Source organism: Euprymna scolopes, chromosome 1 (genome assembly GCF_053919585.1).
Source record: "Euprymna scolopes isolate OS-2025 chromosome 1, ASM5391958v1, whole genome shotgun sequence".
NCBI lineage: Eukaryota > Metazoa > Mollusca > Cephalopoda > Sepiida > Sepiolidae > Euprymna > Euprymna scolopes.
In genome coordinates, this window is record NC_136482.1 from 184,859,888 (window position 1) to 184,882,454 (window position 22,567).

General features: G+C 32.1%; 1 protein-coding gene across 1 annotated transcript in view; it reads left to right on the top strand.

The window, feature by feature from the left end:
* Positions 1-22,567, top strand: part of LOC145278224 (myb-binding protein 1A-like) — a 102,889-nt gene that overhangs the window by 60,813 nt on the left and 19,509 nt on the right. The window contains exons 21-28 of the mRNA XM_080130514.1: positions 904-958; positions 4,020-4,201; positions 7,214-7,359; positions 8,757-8,814; positions 11,205-11,315; positions 13,813-13,894; positions 19,710-19,759; positions 20,238-20,312. Coding sequence (XP_079986640.1) covers positions 904-958; positions 4,020-4,201; positions 7,214-7,359; positions 8,757-8,814; positions 11,205-11,315; positions 13,813-13,894; positions 19,710-19,759; positions 20,238-20,312 — 759 coding nt within the window. The remainder of the gene's footprint in view (positions 1-903; positions 959-4,019; positions 4,202-7,213; positions 7,360-8,756; positions 8,815-11,204; positions 11,316-13,812; positions 13,895-19,709; positions 19,760-20,237; positions 20,313-22,567) is intronic.

Below are 22,567 nucleotides of genomic sequence, written 5' to 3' on the forward strand. Positions count from 1 at the left end.
CCTCATTTTGTGAATTGTAGATATTATAATCTAGGTAGCATATAAAAAGTTCTAAGAAACAGTGGCCCTCTCTGGGCGCCCCCCCTCCCCACACCATACCTTTGGTGGGCATACACAAAAAATGCACACACACACACACACTAACACGCATTTTGCCTTTTATATAACAGGGGTACCCGGCATTGTCCGGGTGTTTGTAAGTGTGTGTGTGTTGGGGGGGGTTGATCAAAAAAGAAAAAAAAAGTTTTGGCAGGAAGGTAGGCTCAAAAACAAATTGCTCAGGTTAAATATTAAAAAAAAAACTTCTGGGAGGGAGGTAAGCTTGAACCCAAAGCCTTGAGGTTAATAATCTGATGACATAGCATGACACCACGAAGGGAGAGACTTGAAAGGAGTCGAAAATAAGTGTTTAAAAATCCAGGTGGTTTTCTAGATCAAATCTCCCGCCATAGCAGCAGCAGGAGCAATAGCAGAGAAAACAAATTTACAGCGCAAATTTTGTTGTAAGATAAAAGTGACTGAAATAAAAGATATTTACGACATAATTTCGTAAATGTTAGATATTATGATCTCGGTAGCATATAAAAAGTTATAAGAATGGATGAACAACCCGTAAAGCAGCCGGAAAAATGCCTTTGGCAAACATACAGAGAAAATCCACACAAGCGCACTAACACACATTTTCGCTTGTATATTTATAGATAAAAAAAAAACTATTTGATCGATTTACGTGATTTTTGGAATATGCCATCTTCGTTCCATGACAGGTACTTATATCATAAAGGCTTTTCTCCATTTTCTTTTTATAAGTGCAAGTAAGCATTAATTTATATTATTTCACTATCTAGAATGTGCTTATGTTTGTGAATTGTTTTAATTTAAATCTTTTTTAATATTTAATAGATTTTAACCAAGAAAGCATCAAACCTTAATGAAGATGAAGACTTGTATTTTGAAGGTAAGTTTTTTTTTCTCCCATTTTTGTCGTAATCTTTTCTAATGGCATCAATTCTTTTGTCTTTTATGATGTCACCCTAACCCAGTGATCTATAAACTGATTCTTATATAACCTGGAGAATTTATTATATTGTGTTGGTTTGAAGCGTTACGATCGATCAATACAACGGAAAACAGATGTAATCTTATTGACAGGTAAACACTTAGTAGCAATCATCGTAGAGATATTGATCTTTTTTTTTCTCTCTTTCTCTTTGTGGCTGTAATAATGGAAGGAAATAAAAAAAACAGCAACTAACCCCATTATTTTCTCTGGGCATCTATTGTTTTATTTGATTTTCTTTTTATATGTTCATTTAAAGCCATCCCTTGTAGGGATAGTGGAAGAATCTTGAAAAAGATGTCTGTTCTGTGTCAAATCGAACACCCAAGAAACAGAATCTATCTTGTCTTTTTGTCATGTCACATCCTGCCATCACGCCACTTTCTGTACACGTCAACTTCTAACTGAAATTTCCCTTTTTTACATGGAAGATTTTATTTTCAGCACTTCCACTACTAAATATTTACTTTTTTGACTTAACTTTGGCAATATTTACCCAGGATGTGTTGAGCTAGCTCCTTCCATAGAATGCACCACGTCATGGATGAACACATGATCCGTAGTCACGAAGGTAGTTATGGGCAGCCAATCCTGGGGCTAGTGGTGAACACTATGAACCTGTTGACCGGAGGTAGGGTTGATGTCGGTGTTTGATGATGTGTAACTACGTCTTCAGTTGGCCTCTTTAGTCATCTTTTGCTAATTTTGGAGTTGTTCTGGAGTTATTGCTTCATGGATAAACTCTCCTCAGCCTGGCTGAACCAACAAAGTTGTTTCTTTAAAAACACTTGTTTAATGGAGGAGATACTGCATCGCATCCAGATTAGTGTATGAGAGACAAAATTGTGTCAACGGACCTGCTGAATTTGGCGGAGGCAATATAAGTCAAACACTACAACAGTTCTCATCAGCTATGTTTTGCAGCTGTAGAGAAATATCGTTCAAATAAGCGCTTGATAAATTTGGACAAGACCATAGATGATGTAGGCAATTAATATTGCTACAAATTGATAAAACATCTTGTAGAAAAGGCAACAAAAAAGCTGTTTTTAGAGCAAAAAGGAAACACTATTATTTGGATTATTCAGACTATTGTTCTCATCTGCAGTGTTATTTTCACAACATTTTGGTCAATGTAACCTCTGATCTTCTTCAGGTGTATCCTGCCGAACTCTGGAATCTGCAAAGTTTTGAATGGTGCGCTTTATTTAATCCATGGAGGTGGCATGTTCTCATTCCATCAACTATAACTATGTAGAATTCCTAATTCGCAATTGTATTCCGAGTGTCACTCACACTGAGGATTGAACCTTCAGTTTCCAGAAGAGTGTAACTTTACAACTGAATTTTACTTTGTACTTCGTTCACTATGCCACAGTGTGTAGGCGACATTAAAAATATAATATATGGATTAAATAAAGGATTCCATGCAGATTCCAGATTTCGAAGAAAGTCAGCGGTTACATTGATCAAAACATTGTGAAAATAATACTCAAGATGAGAACAGTAATCAGAGTAATCTGAATAATCTGAATTCTTAATCCACATCTAAAAAATTCACAAACACTGTTATGATGAATGTATATTTTTGAGATGAGGCTTGATAATTATTTTTTGTATTATTTGGACTATTATTCTCATCTTGGTTGTTTTTTTTTTTCACAACATTTTGGCCGATGTAACCTCCGGCCATCTTCAGGTGCATTCATTCTTCAGAATGTTATTGGTGAATAGTGAAAAAAATGTTTGGTTTATTAGGAAACACTGCATTTCACAAAGTATTGAAACTGTAATTTGTTGACCCTTTCAATATATTTTTTGTTTAAAATAATGATCTTGTAAAGAAATACTGTTCTTCAGTTTAGGAACTCTAATAAACCATTATACATGCTCATAACAAATAATAATTAATAAAATTAACTTTTTTAAAACCAATCTGTGAATTATTTAACCATGCGACTTTTGCATTTGTGTGAGAAATGAGTCTAATACAACAGTGCATAAAATAATTTAGAAACCAGAAAAATATTTTATAAATGAGTTTATTTTTTAAGTGTATTTTTTAAGGTATTTGTTTAAAAATCAGATTTTTTTCTGTTCCACTTTCTAACTAAACACATCTTTATTAATGTTAATATGTTGTAATGGTTTGGTGCAGTTACCTTTTTTTTCTTTTTTCTTTTTTTACTAGAAAGTAAAACAACTATTTTAAAATTTACAATAGGGGATCAGTTCACATAAAATTAACTTAAAATGATTCATCATTTCATGGCAGTTAATCTTTTTTTTTTGCTTTGGCAAATCAGCAGTGCAGTTGGGGGGGCATGTCTACTTTTTTATTTTCTTTTTTAGACAATTGTGGTTTTACAAAGTTTTGTTGTTTGAAGTGGACTTGCCACTCTGATTCCAGATTAGTAATAGTTAAATGAGGGATTTGAGGGGAGCTTTCCATTTGAGCTTAGGATTAAGGTAGGGGCACATTCTGCTACTCATATTTAGGGTTGATACTAAGGTTAAGAAGAATTTTTATTTTAGTTGAGAGGAGTCTTATCACTTAACCTGGTAAGGTAAACAATTTTTTTTTTGCTTTTTTTTTTTTTTTACTAACTTCTTAATGTGTGATCCCTCCCCTTAAAAAAGAAGAAATAAAAAAAGGAATACTCATAAAATTTATTGCCAATAGCAAAACATTAACAACCCTAAAAAGCTAGAATGACCTAGAAACAGAGGATTATTCTATGTTAAATTTTGGGCAGGAACAGAGTATGAGACTTTTTCAAAAATATAATATTTCAGTTAATTCAAAGATTATGAAGCTCCTTTCTGGCACTACATTAAGTGGAAATTGAGTTTTGTCAAATAAGAAATTGGATGTGACAAACACACAGATAAATCAAACAGTAGTAGTCATTATGATGAAGAGATTACAAATAATATATATTTTTTTTGCTTTTCTCAGGAGGAGAAGATGAAGATGATAATGAAAATGAATCTGAGAATGAAGAAGAAGAGGAAGATGAGAATGAAGATGAAAGCAGTGAAGAGGAGGAAGATGAGGATGAGGAAAGTATGGATGTTGATGAAGAATTCCGACAGAAAATAAAGACTGCCCTCGGTGATGCTGTTGTTGGATCAGATGAAGTAAGTTCCATTAATTTTCTTTCAATTTATCTTTTTTTAAAAACTTGTACATCAGTTTAACATTTGAGATTTTCTGCACAAAAAAAAAAACGTTTTTCATTTTTTATGGAATCAAGATTACATTCTAATAAGAATTTGTGACAGTCTTCTTGGAATGTTTTAATTGTAGATTGCTGGTTCTCAAACTGCCTTTTTTTTTTCTGATCATTGGTTGCATTCCTTCTCTCCTTTTTCTGGATCCCCCTCTCCCCTCACCTCCTGGAGTCCCGTGTTCTGCACTTTTCTCATCACATCAAAATGTTTCAACATTCTACATATGTTACTTGTGCTTGGTAGATTATGATAGTTAATGTCAGATGCAGGGCAAACCCAAACAGACATTTACAGAAATCCAGTTCGTAATATACACTAGTACCAAAATTTCTTTGTTGTCAGTTATCGTAGCAGCCATTCCATTAAAACAGAAATCAGTTTTAAGAATTTTTTATTCTGGATCTTAAGAGTACAAAGATCCAGAATAAAAATGAGTGAGTTCAATAGATTTTTAGAATAATTGAGAATATTTCTAAAATTTCTCTTGATTTTTACACTAGCAGGGCGGCACTTTTGTAGAGTGTCATTGTGCTGAAGAAGATAATTCCATTTTACGAAGAAATTCATTTGTTTTTATATTAGAATTTGGGATGCTAAAACCAATGCAACTTCTACGAATTATTTTTCAATTACATTTTTTTATGGTTACTTCTTTTTATTAAGAAAATGCAAGACACATAAGGAGACTGTTGGGTGCAGCAGAAGAAATGTTTCATTTACACCTGATGATGATGATGATAAACTAGAGAAATTTTCCCAAGAATATTGAATTGTATCAGGGAGGAATACCTAATTTTTAAATTATGTATCGCTATATTCTTAATGTACAAAAATTGTTTTATGCAAAATAGAAAGTTTCGTCATAGTTTTCTTTGATAAAAATAAACTTAAATTGTTAGATTTTAAAAAGTCTTCATAATTTAAAAAAAAAATGTTTTCATACTTATTTAAAAAAATTACAATTCCTGTGCAATTATTATTGCATTTTTTGTCTTTTTTGTTATAACTTAAATTTTTTTTTTTTTTTTTGCTCTTAATGTTATAAAACTTTGTTACATTAAATAACGTAGTTAAAAAAAATCATTTTTTGTTTAAAATTGTCTTATAATTCTTCAAATGTTTTGTTTTATAAAAATTACACAGGGTTCGCACAGGCTTAAAAAAACTTTGAATTTTGAGCTGTGTCTTGAAAAGCTTTCATATTTTTTTATTACCTTGGAAAGGCCTTGAAATTATGGAAAATGTGAAAAGGGTTTGAAAATTGTATTCTTTATGTCTGGGAAAAACTTTTGTCAGAATATTAAAAATGAAATTGAAATAAATACATTCTTCTAAAATTGCATAGTATTATTTCTGGTATTGCCGATACAAGAGTTACGTGCCTTTATCACGAAACTATATTATGCTGTGCATATATTTTATATATATATATAGCAGAAGTGAAATTGAAAAGTAACATGAATGTAGTGTAAACCGCAAGTTTTTGGTTTATTATATCATTGTTTATATATCAAATTTTGTTTGAAGAAAGCTTTAAAAACTTTGAAAAGTTCTTGAAAATGGATATGCAAAAATCTGTGTGAAGCCTGTTATAATTACTCTGTAATTACCGTTGTTTTCCTTTTCTTTTTTTTTTGTAATATTGGCGCTTATACAGTTTAGTCAAGACATTAAAAAATGAAAATATTGAAAAAAAATTATATTGTACGTACTCGTTATAGTCTGAAGTTCTCTGAAAAAAAATTTCACTTAATTTCATCAAGTAATTTTTATTTTACAGCGAAAAAACAATTTATGATACCAAGCAAAAGGTTCGATTTTTAGGAAGAAAAGCTAGTAATAAAGATGGGGAGGGAGTGTCGGCGCTTTAACTGGAGTTATCTCTCTTTGGCTAGTTCAACAAATTTCGTAATGGCTGACTTCAACGCGCTTTCATAAAAACGTGTTTTTCTGCTGTAAAATAAAAACTACTCGATCAAATTGAATGAAGTTTTTTTTCAGAGAACTTCAGACTATAACGAGTACGTACAGTATAACCTTTTTTCAATATTTTCATTTTTTAATGTCTTGACTAAACTGCACAAGTACCGTAATATTAAAGCTTATATTTGACTGGGAAGGCAAAAAGGAATAGTCAATGATTGTTTTTTTTTATTATTAATATTATAAACTTGTTGCGTCCCAAATTCTTGTACAAAAACATGAACAAATCTTAGTAAAATGGAGTTATTTCTTTCAGTACAATGACAGACTCTAGAAAAGAGTCAGTAGAGCTACCCAGCATTGTCCAGAGCAAATAACATATTTCTATTTAAACTTTTATCTCTCTACCTTTCTTTGTCTTCCCCGGTTTTACCCTCTCTTTCTATCCCCTCTTATTTATTGTTATTTCACCCTAAACAAGACCCTGAGCCACTTAGTCACGAGAGGTTACTATTTGGAACTAAATTTGCAGGGATACTATTTAGGGAGTTGGGCAGCGAGATGTCTGTTTACAGTACCCTTGAATTACTGCATATAATATATCAGGGAAGCAGGGACTCAGAAGGGAATTCCCAAGTGCACAGGGAAAAAGCTATTTGAGTAAGGGGCTTTACGGCATCTAGGGATAGGATCTTGCTGCTTGTCACGTTTGTCGAGGGTATTGTTGTCAAGGGGGTACTAGTGCTTTGAGTTCGTCAGAGCACTTATAATTGAAATACTTGTAAAACAGGCACAAGGATGCCACATTTCGGCGATGGGACAGAGGTTGGAGTTTAGTTGATAGTTCAGAACCAATCTGCTAAAAAATATTTGTTTTTCTTTTTTAAATAAATTCTTATAAACTTTATTTTTTCATTTGAGAAAAAAAATTTGAATGGTGAAATAAGTTAAACAATGAAAACATTTGATTTGTGACAATTATTTCAATTTAATTAGGAATCTGATGATCTGCCTGACTTCACCGATGAAGAAATGATACAAAGAGATGATGCGCTGGCCGCCGCATTCCGCAGCATGAACAAAAGTAAAAATAACAAAACTGAACGAGAAAAGAAGCAACAATTATTAACATTAAAAATCAGGTAAGGACGTCTTCATTTCCATTATTTCATTAGTTACATCTAGTTAGTTCCATTGATTTTGATGCATTATTATCTAATTTAATAGACATAAGAGCTGCGGGTTTAATGAATGGATCATTTAGGGTTTTTTTTTTTTGAATTTGTTGCATTTTTATAATTTAGTATGTAACATTGTTCTCTCTAACAGATCCAAAACGTTGTACGTAAAGATAGTTGCAAAGGAATATAAGAACTTTGACACACACCTTTCCTTGGTGAAGGAAAACGGTATTTATTTTGTTCATGTCACATACCCAACAACGTAATTGGACTGTCTGTCAGTAAATCAGAAAAAACTTGTCGTAAATCTCACTGACATGATGACAATTGTCACAAAGTTCGACCTTTAAAAAGAGTAGCAAGAGAGAGAAGACTAATGCATTCACCAAACGTAACTTGCAATTTTCCCGCATCATTTTCATTTTTTCGTCTCTTTCTTTTCCTCCTGTTCCTTCCGTTCTTAATCCTATATATGTATTTAAATCCATGACATCACACTCATGCCACAACCATAAATGACGACACAACTGTTTAAAGTGCAGAAAACAGCAGTATTCTAATGAATTATTAGTTATATCTAGTTATTTCCATTGATTATATATCATTTTTATTTTGTTTAGTATAGAAAATGACAGCATTTTTATGAATTAATCATTAGTTATTTCAATTGATTCTGCAGCATTTTTTCTTTTTATAGTTTAATTAAGATACTAGCTGCATTTTTAATTAATGCGATTTTTACTATATTCGACAATTTAAGTACAGAGCTCTACATTGCGAGTGATTTTTCCAAATGGCGACTAGAAATAATGAAATGCTTATTATCTTTTGGCGATTGTATTTCTTTCACCGACAATCTTCCAAAGTTCACTACTGAGTGAAACTTTTTTTAATAAAACGAGCAAAGTTAAATTATTTAAACAATAAAAGTTTAATAGAACAATATACTTTTTTTTTTTTTTTTAACGAAGGCTGTTTAAAAAAATATCTGAAGAAATTAGAATGTTTATATCTTCAAGTATCAACATAAAATTTGTTGTATATTTAGAATTACACTTATTTAAAAAAAAACACAGAAAAATCTTTATGATGTACATACTCGTCACAGAACTAAGATGTCATATTCTAAAAATCATGTGGGTTTGGCTAGTAACTTTTCTATTTGGCTAGTAAATGAAAATATTTAGTTGTCAAAGGTCAACTAAAAATAAGTTTGTCTGAAGTAAAAACGCATTGAATAATTAATGTTGAGTTTTTCTAACAAAACTCAGGGAAATTGTTTGTACATGGTTGGAGTCCCCAATAAATAGTGTGCTCCTATTTTTATAACCTAATATTACGTATTTTTATTTTTTCAGGCTTTTGGATTTAATAACAGAAATCTTCAAACATCCTCAATCAGCTGCAATTGTTTTGGTAAGAATTTAACATTTACTAAATTAACATGTTTTACTTTCTGAGAGAATAGCTTTAGAATGTGAAAATATTCAATACAATTTGGAAAAGACGAATCCTCTTCAAGGTCTGTGAAAGATTAAGAGAAAAAGCAAATGCTGGTGTTTCTATATTATCCAAACAAAAAAATATTAAAATTCAAGTGAAACAAATGGTGCCTATAGAATTGTCATGTCGTAAATAGTAACATATCCAAAAATTAAGGAAAACAATAAGGTAGAAAAATAATTATTAATGAAAAACTATTTTCGATAAAGTTTATATGGGAATAATTTTTGTCCAACATTTTGAATTGCGTTCGTCACATGATGTAAGTAACAAAACTTAATTATCTCCTCTGTCAACTTATCTCTCTTTTTTTAGTAAGCATAATATAGTGATTTTGCTTCCTTTCACAAATTTCTTTTTTCATTAATTATTATTTTTTACCTTATTTTTCATAATTTTTGGATGTGTTACTATTTGAGACCTAACAATTATGTAGGTACCAAATGTTTCACTTGAAATTCAATATTTTTTGTTTGTATAATATAGAAGCACCCAAATTCTTTCTGTCAACATAAAGAAATCTGCATTACAAATGGACCTTTGCTCGAGTATAATGTTTGACTTTGGTGAATTGCATCAAATGTAACTAGAATCAAATGAAGTTTTGAAAAGAATGCAATTCTTAGGAAAGGATAATAGAACCTTTCTTGTAATACCAATGGTTGATTAATTTTTTGGTTCTTGCTCAGAATTCCCTCTGTATTAAAAAACAAAAACCAAGAAAAATTTGTACAATATATGTAGGTGTGACAAAATGTAAATATCATATTCCATAAGTCATGTAAATTGGTCAGTTAGTTTTATATTTAAATAAGAAAATCAAATTCTATGAGTAACAGAAGCGGGACTGTCTTGTGCGACATTTTGAAAACGATTAAAAAAAAAAATAAAAGGCGATAACTCAATAATTCAAACTTGCAAGATTTACGTTTAATGCCTACAAATTCACATTTAGGTTTCTGAATTTTTAAGATGAAGATTGATTATTCATATTATTTGGATTCTTCGGACTACTGTTCTCATCTTGACTGTTATTTGCACAATATTTTGATTGATGTAACCTCCAACTTTCTTTTTGTCGAACTTGGGAATTTTTTTGTTGAACTTGGAATCTGCACAAAATTTCAAATGGAACCCTTTATTCTGAAGATACTGGCAACAAGCATTGATGTTATTATTCATTCTCTGATGAAGGATATGGTATTATCCGAAATTAATAAGAAATATTTCAATTAAAAAAAAAATATATAAATAAAATATTTTCATCTTAACATGTTTCCAAAACAGTTTGTCTGTTTATTCAGCTTTCAAAAATAAAAAAAAATTATATGATGTACATATCAGTGACTGAAAGAAAATGTCATATTCTAAAAATCATTGCATAGTTTTAATTTTAACTAAAAAAAACTTGAATTTTACTAATAAGAGAGGAGTGATTGTCTCTAGTCGGCAACTTGCAAGATCAGCTTACAATTTCCCATTAACTGCTTAAAATTGTTCAAAAATGATTTTCTTAATAAAAATAGGACTACTTTATCAATTTGTACTTCTTGGATTTGTTTTTTTTTTTTTTTACAGGAAGTGTTCTGAACAATTAACAATCAAAAAAATTGTTTTTATTTTTTTTTTATATTGAAGTATATGAGCTTTATTCTAAAATATAAAAACCTATAAAATGAGATTGGTACTCAGCGTATACCTCCACCAAAGTTGAGCTGTAAAAACAAAACCTAATTTAAAGAAACTAAATAAGTAAAAAAAATAAACTAGTATCAAACAATATTTTTGAGATAAGAAGTTGTTACTATTTACATGGAAAGGGGACATCGAAAAGTGTAGCTTGATTAGCCTACTAGATACGGTTGCTGTCTATGGGATCACCTATATACAGTATAATTCTTTTTGAATCTATTGTGGTCATTTATGCACTAATATTAGGAAAATATAAATCCACAGGTTTGAACCCTGAACGCATAAACAATTTTATTAAAAACAAACAAAAAGCAAATGGAACAGCAACGATATTTTAACAGTAAACAAGTGTAAGTTATGATAATTTCAAGGAAGTTCACTTAATTACATTGAGATTTGAATTTTGATTTGAAGTTAACTTAATTATATTGACATTTGAAAACAAACATAATAAAATTAAAAAAAAAAAAAAACAAGATAGCCGTTCCTCAAATACAAAAAAAATGATTCTCAATATTTTACACAATAAACGAAAATCTGTTTTTTAATTTTTTAAAATTTATTTTTAAAATTTATTCAGAAAACTATTTTATCATTCCATTTTCTTGCAGTCGCTTCATTTACCATTATTGGATATACGAGAATCAAGTCTTCGTAACAAAGATGAGAATATACTAGGCAATAAAGTGATTGGGCTTTACCAACAACTCTGCAAATCTAAGGTAGGTATTTTGAATCGAAGTTAATAAATTCATCGGAAAACCTTATTATATTCATCTTACAAGAAGTCTATAAAGAAATTTTAAATTATTATAGTGAATAAAATACTTTGTAATGCTATATATCAAGTCATCTCATAAGTTTTTTCCAAATTTTTACCTTTGTTTTTAAATTGAATGAAACTTAAAAAAAATATTGTGTAATTTATACATTTTTATGTTTAGATGCATTTTAACTGATTGCATTTTTTTACAGAATGATAAAATTTAAATTTGCTTGATTACAACCCTACGAAAATGAAATTGCCTAAGAATCATTTGAGGCATATAATGCTTTATGAGTTCAAGAAAAGAACTCGGCAGCCGAACTGGTTAGAAATATTCCACTTTGAATTGTTACCACCTAATGCAACAATTTATGCTCAAATCTACTGTCAGCAATTAGAGCATTTGAACCAAACTTTGAGGGGGGAAAAAAGACGTTGCTCTAGTGAATTGAAAAGAGCTGATGTTTCATCAGGACAATGCACGATCCAACACAGCAAGAATCACCTCACAAAAGATTGAAGAACTTGATTGGGAGAAAATTCCTGACTTACCTTATTCTCCTGGCCTTGCTCCTTCAAACTACCATTTGTTTTGTAGCTTGCAAAATCATTTGGAAGAAACAGCTTTTGTAACGTAGAAAGATGTTGAAACTGACATTTGTGAATTCTTCTTCGAATCAAACTAAAAGGATTTTACAATAAGGTTGTTAATAAATCGAAGGAAGTCATAGTTAATCAGGGAAAGTATAAATCTTTAATAAAATGTAACATTTGGTCACTTTCATAAATTCAGACAGAACTTATGGGATGACCTGATATGTTTTAAAATGTTCTATAGAGGAATGTGTCTCCAAAAACAATTTGTACATTGGCATGATTAGGACCAATATTTGTTGCCAGCTTACATGTCACCTGTCTTTCCCTAACAGCTCCATCTACCAACATCTAGTAGCGCATGACACCTCCCAAAATGAATTTAGAAACATACTAGCAGTTCAGCCCGGCTTTACTCTGGCCCTATGTACTGTTCATAACTTTATGTGCATATGTAACTATATCTTAAAAAGTTTGACTCATGTCCAGGTAACCTACATCTAAAATTTCAAGTGTTTTGACCCAAAATTGGTGGAGGAGTTTGGTAGAGTTTTCAAAGGTCAAATTGTTGAACTTTGACCCCTTGACAGCCAAATTTCTGTCTGAAAACAGATTAAAAACATTTTCCCAAATCTCAATACCCCTTATGTTAAATCTTGAGTCTGTAGACTGAAAATTGACAGAGTAGTTTGGTAGGGAAATGTACACACACAGACACACACAATTTCACTTTTATAGATATAAGATTAATAAAAAGTATGCCATTCTAGCGTTCTCATTGTAACCCACACCTCCCAATCATAGAAGCCCCACTCATTCGCATAAACAAACCAACAATCAATTAGGCTCAATATGAGGGAGAGAGTACGTATGCTTAAGTGCTTTTAAATGATTTTGAGTGACTTTTTTCAATGAATTCACTAAACAATTTTTTATTTAACACTCGGCTAACAGCCAAATATAAAGTTTTGCATGGGTTCGAATACTCTATATATTAAGTTCACGTCTGTAGTCCAAAACCTGACAGGAGTTTGGTAGACAAATTTTTTAAACAAATATATATACACATAAATTTGTGTTGACTATAACCGTTTTCTGCAAATATTACGCGAGTATAAATCATGTAGAATATTTGCACGAATATAATTACACGTAATAGTTTACTAAAGATGATCATCCTATAACAAAACTGAAAACACTGATAGAGAATGAATTAAAATGAATGTTAAAAAGAATATGCAAATTAGCTAGACCTTTTAGCAGATGAATGCAATTCCATTGTATTTTCTTTTTAAATAAATAGAAAAAGAGGGTATTTAATATGAATATCGATACACAAAAAAAAAACGACAAATTTATAGGAGTATAGATATATATGTGCACACACACATTTATACACACACGTACATATACTTACACACACACATATATATACACACATACATATATACACATATTCATATGAAAACAAACTTGTAAAAATGAGAACAGAACTAAATCAAGACAACCTATCATGCACATGCAAACATTTTTTTTTTCAGATAAAACTTTTTAACAATAATAAATGTGGTTTAACTTAATACTTCTATGCATCAAAATACATTTGCTTTAAGGATGAAATGTTTTATTCAGTAAATATTAATACATTTCAGTGTTTTTTTTTTTTTTTTTAAATCAAAGCAAATTAATTTGTAAAAAACAAAGTTTTTTACATTTAAATAAAGCATAAATAATAGATAATTACATTTCGTATTTTTTTCTTATTTAAAAGTCAAGAAAATTTGTAGTCATCATTTGAATATTTACTTAAATTGATTGTTAATCATTTTATATTATGTCTATTTTTTTCCTCTTCCCAGGTGCGACCGGAAACACTTACTGCTTTGTCTGTGGAAGAAATAGAAGAAACAATTCAATCTTTGGTGACTTTCTCTCGTAACGGTACAATATCTTCTTATAAATTTTGATATGAAGCACCTTTTTTTATTTGTTCTTCAACTCCTAATAGTTATTTATTCGGTTGTGGCGTTGCGGGACCTTTCTCTCTTTTTTATATCTGACTAGCATGGTTATCAAGCATTGTGTGGGGGCACAAGTGTAACATAACTTCTATCCCACTCTGTTCCCCAGCCAGCCCATTCCTCTCTCTAGGCATAAACACAACCTCAGTTGACATAAAGGAAATGACTCTGTAAAAATTAAATGTTATTTCCCTTAAATTAGTGATTGGAAAACAGACTACATAATATGAATGGACTACAGAGTAACATTAAATATTATAAATGGACTACATATCATTAAATGATGTAAACGGACGACATGACAACATTGACTGGTGTAAACGGACGACATGACAACATTGACTGGTGTAAACGGACGACATGACAACGTTGACTGGTGTAAACGGACGACATGACAACATTGACTGGTGTAAACGGACGACATGACAACATTGACTGGTGTAAACGGACGACATGACAACATTGACTGGTGTAAACGGACGACATGACAACATTGACTGGTGTAAACGGACGACATGACAACATTGACTGGTGTAAACGGACGACATGACAACATTGACTGGTGTAAACGGACGACATGACAACATTGACTGGTGTAAACGGACGACATGACAACATTGACTGGTGTAAACGGACGACATGACAACATTGACTGGTGTAAACGGACGACATGACAACATTGACTGGTGTAAACGGACGACATGACAACATTGACTGGTGTAAACGGACGACATGACAACATTGACTGGTGTAAACGGACGACATGACAACATTGACTGGTGTAAACGGACGACATGACAACATTGACTGGTGTAAACGGACGACATGACAACATTGACTGGTGTAAACGGACGACATGACAACATTGACTGGTGTAAACGGACGACATGACAACATTGACTGGTGTAAACGGACGACATGACAACATTGACTGGTGTAAACGGACGACATGACAACATTGACTGGTGTAAACGGACGACATGACAACATTGACTGGTGTAAACGGACGACATGACAACATTGACTGGTGTAAACGGACGACATGACAACATTGACTGGTGTAAACGGACGACATGACAACATTGACTGGTGTAAACGGACGACATGACAACATGAAATGATATAAGTGGATATTTGAACTCCAAATAATGAATCTTTTCAAAAATTATTTTTAACATTATACATTCGATTTTGCACTGATTAAAAAAAAATATACCAACTTTGTGGGTGTTGTGTATTTTTTAAAGTTTTAACTGGTCAACCTTTATGTTATATATTAAGATTATATCAAAAATAGAATCTAGACAGCCATGATTCCATGTCCAACGGCATGGGTAGGTCATGTCTGTATTTTATTATTTGCCATTAACACTGCTGAGTCAACAAACTGGCTAAATTATTCCTTTATATGAAAAAAAACAAATTTACCATTTATTTACAATAGTTTTGTGTTATGAAAGATTTGGGCAATTCAGAAGTTTAAATAATTGTTCTAAGAGAGGTAATTCTATTTTACTAGGAGATTAGTTCATTTTTTATACGATAATTTGGGACGCTAAAACAGTTAAGGAATTGTAAGAAAAAAAAAATGCGAGTATTTCATCTCAGAATCATATCTGTTTTATATTCTACTTTTATACAGTTGGCATGGTTTCACTACACATAACTTATATATTTGTAAAGTAACCACCTTTTTCTTTCTCCTTTACTTCCTGAAAAAATGTGACCCAATGCAAAATCGTTGGATAGTGATGTGTTAATGTTTGTATTTGTAATTTGTTTTATTTCTGACCACTGACAATGCTGTTTTACCAAGTAAAAAGCAATCACTTCTATTTCCAATAGCTGTGTGCTACAGGTGTTTTTTTTTTTTTGTTTTTTTTTTTTACCTGCAACTCATGTAATTTCAATTTCTATTAGCAAAAAGATTACATAGCCGTACCAAACAATATTAAAACATGATACAATATTGCGCGAAAATTGTTGGGATTCCAAGTTGAATTAAAGAAAATAAAAATAGAATGAAAACAACTGATGTTAATGGATTATTTTGATTGTTCGGACAGCTGTTTTCATCTTGGATGTAATTTTCACTCTGTTTTGCCTGATGCAACTGGCAATCTTCTTCAGATGCGTCTAGTCAAACTTGGGAATATATACTGAATTTCAAACTGAACTGAGCAAGTAGTACAACATCTATAACACAACCTGCCACTCATTTTGGATAGGATTGCCTTACAAATGATGCTGAGAACCCAAACAAGCCTGCCACTGACATAACCCAGAAAAGTCGGAAAAAATACACTAGCCAGTTCCATAGTGTTAAAACAGAAGAATGGATCAACCATAAACGGGCAAAATACCTACCGACTGAACTATCCCAAGAATATATCGATAGGGATGGTTCCCTGGACTGGCTCAAAAGAGGATCCCTTCAGTACGATCAAGAGAGGTTGATATTGGCTGCACAAGACCAGGGCCTCATGACGAATGCCTTCAAAAAGATGAGTGGTCTAAGCAACAATAATAAATGCAGGTTCTGTAGCACTGAGGTTGAGAGTGTGGGCCACCTGATTTCTAGTTGCAAAGTCCTACTTGGAGATGGTTATTATACAGATCGCCATAACGGAGTTTGCAAATACCTTCACTGGAAGATATGTAAGAAACTTAACATTCAGTGTAGTAAAAAATCCTGGGAACATATACCCGAACGAACAGTTGGGAATGACAACTACACCATTTACTATGACTACATAATCCCGACTGGTACATATCTTGAAAACGCAGCTGTTAAACCAGATATAGTGATTTGGGACAGAACAAACAAAAAAGCGACCATAATAGAGGTCAGTGTACCCAATGATACAGGGCTTAACAGAGCTGAGAGGGAAAAGATAAAGTATCAGGGACTCATGTATGATATGAAACGAAATTGGAAACTAAAAGACGTTTCAATTATACCAGTCATTAACGGAGCAACTGGGCTTATGAAAAAGAACTTTAAAAAGTACATAGCAAGCATACCCGGTGAACCAAGTGCAAGTGAAATATAAACGATTGCACTGAAAGGGACGGCTAGAATCCTGAAAAGATCTCTTGGTTGGACTCACTAAAATAGGGGTAAATGTCAGACATCTGGTTGGATGTCCCACCCCCTAGAAGAAAAAGTTTAAGAAAAATGAAAAACAAAAGAAAAAATTATTTTGTGAGGAGACATTGTAAAGCAATGTTCATTTCACTCGGTAGTGATTATTTCTTAATATCTTTGTGTCCATCAATCCTCATCTAAAAAATTCCAGAACATACTGGTTATTTATTTGTTTTTGTTCTTATTTAGAATTCAACCTAATTTAAAAAAAAAAAAAAATACTGAAGAATCTTTTATCATACATGCACCCATCACAAAATGAAAATATCATATTCCAAAAAGTTACGTAAATTGATCAAATAGTTTTATTTTTAACTAAAATATTAAATTTATGAGTAAGCAAAAAGGGACTGTCTCATGCCGCCATCTTAAAAAAAAGGATAGAGAAGTCCACAATAATTCATACTTGTGAAATCTGGCTTGTAATGATAATGATTTTACATTAATTGCTTAAAATCGATCAAAAATGATTTTCTTTTATAAAAATTAGACTACTTGATTAATTTATGATTTTTGGAATATGACATTTTCATACTATGACTGCTATGTATATCATAAAGATTTTTTTTTAATTAAATTGAATTTTAATTTATAACCAGTATTTTCTTTAATTAACTGTACTTGTCACTGTTTCTGCTTTTATCTATAAATTCGTATTCCTGTCTGTCTGTCTGTTTGTTCACAATTTGATTAATATATACAAAAGATTCCTTACTTTACTCTTTCATTTATTATCAAACCTGATAGGCCCTGAACTGGCATCTAAGCTTCAGCCTCTGTCCCATCAACGAAATGTTGCATCCCTCTGCCTTTTCTACAAGTATTTTAGTGGTGAATGCTCTGACGAACTGCAATCACTTGTGCCCCCACGACGTGAGCACCCTCGACAAACCCGACAGGCTGCTAAATCCCACCCCCACACTGTAGAGATCCCTAGATGTAAAAGATCTTTTTACTCCAATAGTTTCTTCCCCAGAATCGTTAGACTCTGGAATTCCATTCCAGGTCCCCGCTTCCCCAGCAGTACTGACGTGCAAAAGTGTAACGTGAACCGACATCTTGCTGCCCAAATCCCTACATAGTACCCCAGTATTGTTGCCCCTGATAGTAGCCCCCTACACCAAAGTGGCAATTTACCTTGTTTGGGGTGAAAATGTAATAAAAAAAAAAAAAAAAAAAAATTTCTATATTCTTGCAAACTAGATACAATTAAGAGATCACATCATTTGCATATGACATTAAGAAAAATCAATTTTATTAAATAGCGGTTAATGTTTATAGCGAGAGAATTATTATAAGGGTTCTATTCAAAATTGTTATTTAATAAATTTTATACAATAATTATATTGATAACATATTTAATTTATTTGGAATTATTATTCCAACATCGAATTTTAAAAAACTTTTAGAGTTATTTGACCCTTAGAATCTTCCAACCATTTCATTTGTTTGTTATTATTCTTTAAACAGCTATACAGAAATCGGTAAATTTTTACGATGTGAACCAGCGTCGTTTAATACCTAAAAAAATAAAGATCTACTGCTCCCCACCTCTGAATTCCACGATTTACACTTTTCTTTCTTTTTTTTTGTTATTCTCATCGATTACAAACCTAAATTTCTAATTAAAAACAAGGTAAATTTTTACGACGTGACCCAGCGTCGTTTAACCCCTGAAAAAAAATTAGGACCTACTTTTTTGGCCCTAATACGTTTAAACAGCCTTTATAAATAATATGAAAGAAGAAATTTTGAAAAAAAAAAGAAAATTTTAAATATAAATTAAACATAAAATGAGCACCCACTTTTTGGCCACAAAGCATTCAACGAGACATGTCATCTCTAGCATTTTTTCAAGTTTGGCGATCGAGAGGGGGAGGGTAGGGCAAAACATGATAAAGACAGTTTTTTGTGGTGAGGGCGGGAATTACGTTTGAAACATAAAATAATGATAAATTTAATTAATTTTCATGATACCATTCTGTACTTTCACCTAACAATTTTATAAACAAAATGAACCCCAAAATATGACAAATTCCATTTTTTATTTTGGAGGGGGGAGGATTACATTAGAAACATAAAATGACGAAAAATTTAATTTAATTGTTTTTGGATTTAACTTTTGGTAGGTCTTTTTTTAAAATTTTTGTTCGATCGCATGGGGGGGGGCATTCGCTGCTATTTTTATTGAAACAAAAGTTGTAATGATTTGTTTTTAATTATTTATTTTTTAGGAGTGGGGGGTTCTTTACAGTACTCGATATCCGGAGAATAGTTTCTTCTATTTGTATCCATTCTGCCGAAATATCTGGTGAAGAGGGTATCAGGTACTTATTCTTTTCGGGGGCGATTACATTTACATGTTTTTATCCATTCTTTTATTTTTGGAATTCTTGTGAGGGTATCCATGTTGCCCATGATGAAAATGATTAGTATAGCAGGTGTGTTCCAAACAGAACTTAATGTCAATCCACATGGGTACCCATGCTAGTTTTAAATAAAAGTTTAATGAATTTCTGGAAAATGTAAAATTGTTTGTTATACAATTGTTCTAATCTCTCAACATTTTTTTTCTTGTCTTTTTAAGCTTCCACTGTTGCTCTTATTATTGATGTGTCCGAGGGAATTTTGAGTTTGGTAAGATTTTCTTTTTTTTTTTTTTTTGCAAATCAGAAAGAGAAAATGATGCAAATAATAATTTTTCTGATATAAAAAATTTATGGTTTCATGTTGGATTCCAGACAGTTTTAAAGTTTTAAGTTGTTACATATGTCCTTCCTCTAGCTATGGGTTGACTAGTAAACAAGACTCTCAAGCCTCGGTTGTGTAACTAGTCTAGGAGAAAAAAACCCAGACTATAATAGCATCAGCCTGTCTTTGTTTATTCTGGCCATTTCAAACTTGAACAATATTTGTTTAGAACAGATGCTATTGTACATTTTGCAACCCTTGCTTCACTGTAGACTCATGCAGGCACATTTACCAGGATATTTATTATCTTTTGAAACGGAAGGAAAATCTTGCTTGTATAGTTACCAATTTAAATAGTCTTGTTATATAACTATATGCAACTAACCGTATAAATACAGATGAAATTTATATATTTTTTTCATAGATAAAGATGCTGAACAATCGAGAAAATAGTTTGTCTTCAAAAGAGTGTGAAAATTCAAAGACAAATCTGGAACAGGTAAATGTTTCTTCTTTCTATTTTAAGCATGTATATATTTGTACTATTTGGATGACTGTTCTCATCTTTTGGCTTTGACTCCTACAAAGCCAAAAACATTGAGGCAGTCATGATCTTTGTAGATTTCTCCAAAGCATTCGACTCCGTACATAGAGGAAAAATGGCCAGCATGTTAAAAGCATATGGCATTCCAAATGAAGTCGTTAATGCTATCATGATGCTATATGAGCACACTCGAGCAATGGTTAGGTCCCCAGATGGGGACACTGCATTTTTCGACATCCGCACTGGGGTTCTATAAGGAGATACTCTTGCTCCTTTTTCTTTTCATTGTCTGTCTTGACTTTGTACTTCGCATCTCTGTTGATATACACAACACACTAGACTTCACCCTAAATGAATCCAGAAACAGACGTCATCAATCAGCACACATAACTGATGCAGATTACGCAGACGATATTGCTTTGTTCGCGAACAACACTGCTGATGCGCAAACACTGTTACGTAAGCTAGAAAAGTCTGCAAATGACATTGGTCTCCACATAAATGCGGATAAGACAAAGTTTATGACTTTCAATGTGAAAGGAGAGATCAGGGCTGAAAGAAGTCGCTGAGTTTAAGTATCTGGGCATCAACATAGTTTCCACAGAGAGAGATATCGGAATTCGCATCTCAAAAGCATGGACCACATTGGATGGGCTACATTCAGCATGGACTTCGGGACTGGCTGACAAACTGAAATGCAGTTCTTCAGAGCAGTGGTAGAGTCTGTCCTTGTTTATGGTGCTACAACCTAGCCACTCACCAAAAAATTGGAAAGAAAATTAGACGGCACATACACTCGTATGCTAAGAACAATATTAAATATATCTTGGCAAAATCATCCCACGAAGCAACAACTTTATGGCAACGTACCTGCCATATCTAATACCGTCAGAGAAAGACGCCTACGATTTGCTGGTCATTGTCTGAGGTGCAAGCATGAATTGGTGAGTGATGTATTGCTATGGACTCCACGGCATGAACGCGCAAGCAAAAGACGACCTAGATTCATGTACATGCAGTAGATAGCACACGACGCCAACTGTTAACGTGAAGATCTGAGGCAGCTGATGGAAGACAGAAAACTCTGGAGAGGAAGAGTCACATTGGTCCGGGCAAGGAGCCCATCATGATGATGATGATAATGTTCTCATCTTGAGCGTTATTCTCACGTTTTGGCTGATGAAACATTCAATCTTCTTCTGATGTATCTTACCAAATTTGAGGAATCTTTCTATTTAACTAAGGAATTTGCATGGAATTTTGAATGGAACCTTTTATTCAATCTGTGTGGGTAGCATGCTCTCGTTCTGCCATAAATAATTTGCAGTTAATAACACCTGCACTGAAGTTGGGACCTTCAACCTCCAGAAAAGTGTTGTTTAAAACTGAATTTTACCAAGTATTTTATTAGTTATTCCAAGGGTTCTTGTGGATAATTCTGGTATAAATTTTGGGAGCTTTAAACATGTTTTTGTATTATAGATGTGGAGGCAGAGAGTACATCAGCCGAAGCATTGTAAGAATAACACTCAAGATGAGAACAATAGTCTGAAGAATCAAACAAATACAAATTATAAATCGTCATCTCAAAAATTCAAAAATGCATGTGTGTATGTCATTATGTATTAGCAAAAAATATTAAAAATTTTTTTCAGGTGCAGAGATGGGGAAAAGGGGATATGAATTGTTTTCAGTAAAGAATTTTTGCTTAAAAGATGTAATTTAAAAAAAAAAAATTATTTTAAAATTCTTTAGATAAAAAATTTACTGCAAAAATTATTTTGTGATCGTATCTATGGATGTTACTTATAATCTCATCTGGATACGTATCTCTCTCTCAGATAGGATGCTGGAATGAGTGTCGAATGTTTTGTTCCATTTAATTATGAATCCATTTCCTTATCTTTGAGTTGCTTTTGGTTACTTACATAAGAGCATGATAGTTTTTAATGCCTCCATCTATCTGAACTTCAAATAACGATCCTTTTCTTTTAAGTTCTAAACTACAATTGCTTCTGTTAGATCACATGATTAAAAAAATTCACCAATCCACTTTCATATAATGCAAATCAAATGAATCTTTCTTTACTGCCATTTCTATGCTCCGCCTCAAAAGCATATTGCAGCTAACTTACAATTTGAAAGTGTGAAAATGAAAAAGAATATTATGACCCAGATTTGAAAAATATTACTGATCCAAATTCTTAATT